The 4,992-nt window shown below is 37.7% G+C and overlaps 1 protein-coding gene across 1 annotated transcript in view; it reads right to left on the bottom strand.

The window, feature by feature from the left end:
- LOC107557241 (E3 ubiquitin-protein ligase TRIM39-like) overlaps positions 1-4,992 on the bottom strand; it is a 9,748-nt gene that overhangs the window by 3,735 nt on the left and 1,021 nt on the right. Inside the window, exons 2-5 of the mRNA XM_016240588.1 lie at positions 3,648-4,222; positions 2,605-2,700; positions 2,083-2,316; positions 162-309 (exon numbers count right to left, since the gene is read on the bottom strand). Coding sequence (XP_016096074.1) covers positions 162-309; positions 2,083-2,316; positions 2,605-2,700; positions 3,648-4,220 — 1,051 coding nt within the window. The 5' untranslated portion in view covers positions 4,221-4,222. The remainder of the gene's footprint in view (positions 1-161; positions 310-2,082; positions 2,317-2,604; positions 2,701-3,647; positions 4,223-4,992) is intronic.

The following is a 4,992-nucleotide window of genomic DNA, read 5'->3' as shown; positions in this document are numbered from 1 at the left end:
AAATATATAAAATATATATATATATATATATATATATATATATATATATATATATATATATATATACTCCATCACAATTATATGTAACTTTCCTTCACAATTAGAATACTAACATTTAGTTGTTGTTTTTAGCTATCAAATGATATAAAAATAATAGTAACCTCTCTTTGTGACGGTGTATATTTGTGTTTTCAGCAGTTCTTCTGCAGCATTCAGGGTTTCTCTGAGCACCTCCAGACCCTGACAGGTGTGCACACTGACCTGAGACCAGCTTTTACACTTAGGCACCTCACTTGGACTACGGAAAGCCTGGAAGGGTCAAATACAAATACAAAACCATTTAGAATTTTCTATATTTCTGTATAAAAATGACTCAAAGTCCTGAAATTAGACAAAGAGAACTCAAACAAACAAATGAGACAAAAAATATTTTCTTTGCCATTTATTTATTGAGACAAATGATCCAGTGTTAAATATTTGTGAGTGGCAAAAGCATGTGAATCTTTGCTTTCAGTATCTGGTCTGACCCCCTTTTGCTAAATTAACTGCAGGTAACGTTTCTTGTATCTGCTGATCAGTCCTGCACAACATCTTGAAGGAGTTTTAGCCCATTCCTCAGTACAGAACCACTTCAACTCTGTGATGTTGGTGGGTTTCCTCCTTTGAATTGCTTGCTTCAGGTCCTTCCACAAAATTTCAATTGGATTAAGGTCTGGAATTTGACTCAGTCATTCCAAAACATTAACTTTGTTCTTCTTTAACCATTCTTTGGTAGAAAGACTTGTGTGCTTGGGGTCATTGTCTTGCTGCATGACCCACTTTCTCTTGAGATTCAGTTCTCAGACAGATTATAATTCATTGTTCCATCAATGATGGCAAGCCGTCCTGGACCAGATGCAGCAAAACAGGCCCAAACCATGATACCAGCACCACCATGTTTCACAGATGAGATAAGGTTCTTATGATGGAATACAGTGTGTTCTTTTCTTCAAACATAACGCTTCTCATTTAAACCAAAAGGTTCTATTTTGGTCTCATCTGTCCACAAAACATTTCTCCAGTAGCCCTCTGGCTTGTCCGCATGATCTTTAACAAACTGCAGACTGGCAGCAATGTTCTTTTTGGATGCACCATGTACACCATGGGTGTTCAGTGTTCTCCTGATGGTGGACTCCTGAACATTAGCATTAGCCAATGTGAGAAAGGCCTTTAGTTGCTTAGAAGTTACTCTGGGTTCCTTTGCAACCTTGCAGACTATTACATCTTGCTTTTGGAGTGATCTTTGTTGGTCAATCACTCCTGGGGAGGGTAACAGTGGTCTTGAATTTCCTCCATTTGTCCACAATCTGTCTGACTGTGGATTTGTGGAGTCCAAACTCTTTAGAGATGTTTTTTGTAACCTTTTCAAGCCTGCTGAGCAACAGCAACTCTTTTTCTGAGGTTCTCAGAGATCTCCTTTGTTCATGCCATGATACACTTCCACAAACATGATCATACTCTCATTTAAACCAAAAGGTTCTATTTTGGTCTCATCTGTCCACAAAACATTTCTCCAGTAGCCCTCTGGCTTGTCCGCATGATCTTTAACAAACTGCAGACTGGCAGCAATGTTCTTTTTGGATGCACCATGTACACCATGGGTGTTCAGTGTTCTCCTGATGGTGGACTCCTGAACATTAGCATTAGCCAATGTGAGAAAGGCCTTTAGTTGCTTAGAAGTTACTCTGGGTTCCTTTGCAACCTTGCAGACTATTACATCTTGCTTTTGGAGTGATCTTTGTTGGTCAATCACTCCTGGGGAGGGTAACAGTGGTCTTGAATTTCCTCCATTTGTCCACAATCTGTCTGACTGTGGATTTGTGGAGTCCAAACTCTTTAGAGATGTTTTTTGTAACCTTTTCAAGCCTGCTGAGCAACAGCAACTCTTTTTCTGAGGTTCTCAGAGATCTCCTTTGTTCATGCCATTTTTCTGAATACACTGAAGAATGTCTTAAATTCATACTGAAATAGCCATTGTTTTATTCTATTAAATGATCAACCTGCACATCCAGCTGAAAAGATGCTAAAGCACAGAAGAGTAACCTGTATAAGGTAGAAGTGATCTTCAGAACATGACAGCTTTTCCAGTTCAGAGTTTCTAGCATTCAGTTTAGCGATCTCCCTCTCCAGCTCTTTAATGAGACTCTCTACACGTTTCTCTTCAGTTTTCTGTTTGTGTTTCATCGTCCTGAGCAGCTCAGACTGGCTTCTATCAATAAACTGCTGCAGTGCGGTGAAGACTTCAACACTGTACGCCATCTCTCTTTCTGTGTTCTCCTAAAAGAGAAATAACAAATCAACATTTCAAGAAAGGGCTTGTGTTAAATGCATTCCTACTTTGGTAAGCTAATAGTATGAGATTCTTAAACACTTTAGGTGGAAGCTTTATCATCTGTTTTAGCATTACATTTAATTTCAGTAATGGTTGATGTCACATTGTCTACAAAGAACAAAGTTTTGAACATAATTACAGTTAGATTTTAGTAATTAGTAATTGGGTAATTTCTATTCCACCTTTGACTAAATAAAAGTAGTGAATATAAACTGTAGTTTGTGGGCTCTTACTTTATTTAGTTTTATAGAGTGTCTGAGTTCATCAGCTTTACTCCATCTATCCATAATCATCCGCTTCAGGTCAGACTGTGTCTTTAATAACTGGGTCTATGACAAAGACAGAGAGAATATGGATGTGCTCACAATTCTGTCTCATGAAAATACAGAAACTACATGAGCATAACTGTGAAACAAAACACATGTTGATAAAAAAAGACTGTGTCAAGACAGTAATGAAGATCTAATTATAATCAAGAATAATTATTCAAATTCAAATGTAATGATTCCTCTTTAAAAATCATATGTAAAAGTTTTAGACTTTTTGATATAGGTCTTTGTTGTTTTGTGGTGAATTATGAGCCAGACAGGTTATTTGTGTGGTCACCCATTTATAACTTTTTTATAATTTTTTAATCATTTATATATATATATTTTTTTTCGTTTATGAGGCATGTTTGTTTTCCCATGTCAGATCAAATGCAAATCAACTGAAATGTAAAGTATTTGCATTTGAAACTTGAAAATATTGCATGTTTGTAGACTTTTATATTAGAAATAACCAAAAACACAACAGTCAGTCTCCAGTAAAATAATTGAAGTAATAAAAGTAATAGTTAATATTAATAATAATAATGATTATTATTATTCTTATCATCATTAATTACATATAAACCTTTTTAGACAGACCAACCATGAACTGACATTAAATGATGAGACATTTTGCATAAGCTTAATGCATTATGTTTTTAAATATATTTATTATTATTATTATTATTATTATTAATCCTGTTCAATTTTGTTAGATCCTGAAATGCTGAATTCCCTGTGAATAACAAAACTCCTCATAATGAGATCCAGCATGTTGAAAATGGAAATGACACCAAAAGTAATCAGCACTGATGGCATTGCAAATAATATTTATCTCACTGCACTATCAATCTAGTTAAATACAGTATCTGTACATATTGTTTGAATGTTTGGCAATAATATATTATATTATACCATTGCTTTTGCTTTAAATAAAATGGCAATCATTCACTGGACAAGTAGCAAACCTTTCTCTCTGCCCATTCTCTCTCCACTGGTATTGTGTGGTGTGTGCTGTGTTCTGTATTCATGCAGAGCACACAAACAGCAGACTGGTCATATCTGCAATAAAGCTCCAGAGGTCTTTCGTGTATCCTGCAAATGCGCTTGTCCATCCGCTGCGGCTGCACCAGTGTGTGCTTGGTGAACCTGGAGGTGTGAGAAGTCACATGTACCTCACAATATGATGCCACACACACCAGGCATGATTTTACAGCACAGGACACTTTCTCTAATGGGCACATGTCACATAAAACATTGTGTGATGTGACTGGATGATACTCTGCTGACCTCTGACCCCTCTGATTACGGATTTGTTTGGCCATTTCACGAGCAAAAGAATTTTCACAGAGCTCTGGTGTTTCCTGGAAAACCATGGAGCATTTGGGGCAATGGGAGGAGCCAGATGCTGTCCACTGTGCAAGGATACATGACTGGCAAAACGTATGACCGCATGGGAGGGACACAGGAATGGTGAAAACATCTAGACACACTGAGCACTGGAACAACTCCTTAGACAGAAGTGGGGTGGAGGATGACATCACTAGGGTGGATAAACAGGGAAGAAAAACACAGTGGTATCATGAATAATTGGATGTATTTAGAAACCAGTACAAATAACAAGATGAATATAAACACGAATGGGGTGGCAGATTTTATGTGTGGCTGGTGCCATTAAATAGAGCAAACACTGAAATAGCAATGACTAAAGTTACAGTTAATAGTGACGATATTTATTTCCTCATTATAAACCCCAGTAAATTACACTCAGAAAGCACCAGAATCTATGATCTTCTTTAAAGGGGTCATATGATGTTGCTAAAAAGAACATTATTTTGTGCATTTGGTGTAATGCAATGTGTTTATGCGGTTTAAGGTTCATAAAACACATTATTTTCCACATAATGTACATTATTGTTTCTCCTCTATGCCCCACCTTTCTGAAACGCGTCGTTTTTTACAAAGCTCATTGGTCTGAAAAGCGAGGTGTGCTTTGATTGGCCAGCTATCCAGTGCATTGTGATTGGCCAAATACCTCGAGCGTGTGACGGAAATGTTACGCCCCCTTACCATAATGTGATGCCGTGTGAGCGACGAGGGCCTGTGCGAACCCCCAACTTCTCCCCGGGCACCGCAGCAAAAATGGCTGCCCACTGCTCTGGGTGTGTTCACGGTGTGTGTGTGTGTGTGTGTGTGTGTGTGTGTGTGTGTGTTTTTGTTACAAATGAGGACATACATTTGTATAATGACAAGGGTATGACATAGGTATTACAAGGAGAAGGTGACTTTTCAGGACATTACCCCATGTCCCCA

Source organism: Sinocyclocheilus grahami, unplaced genomic scaffold, assembly GCF_001515645.1.
Source record: "Sinocyclocheilus grahami isolate Dianchi unplaced genomic scaffold, SAMN03320097.WGS_v1.1 scaffold594.1, whole genome shotgun sequence".
Lineage (NCBI taxonomy): Eukaryota > Metazoa > Chordata > Actinopteri > Cypriniformes > Cyprinidae > Sinocyclocheilus > Sinocyclocheilus grahami.
The sequence above is the reverse complement of the archived record's forward strand: the minus strand, read 5'-3'. Positions and strand labels throughout refer to the sequence as shown.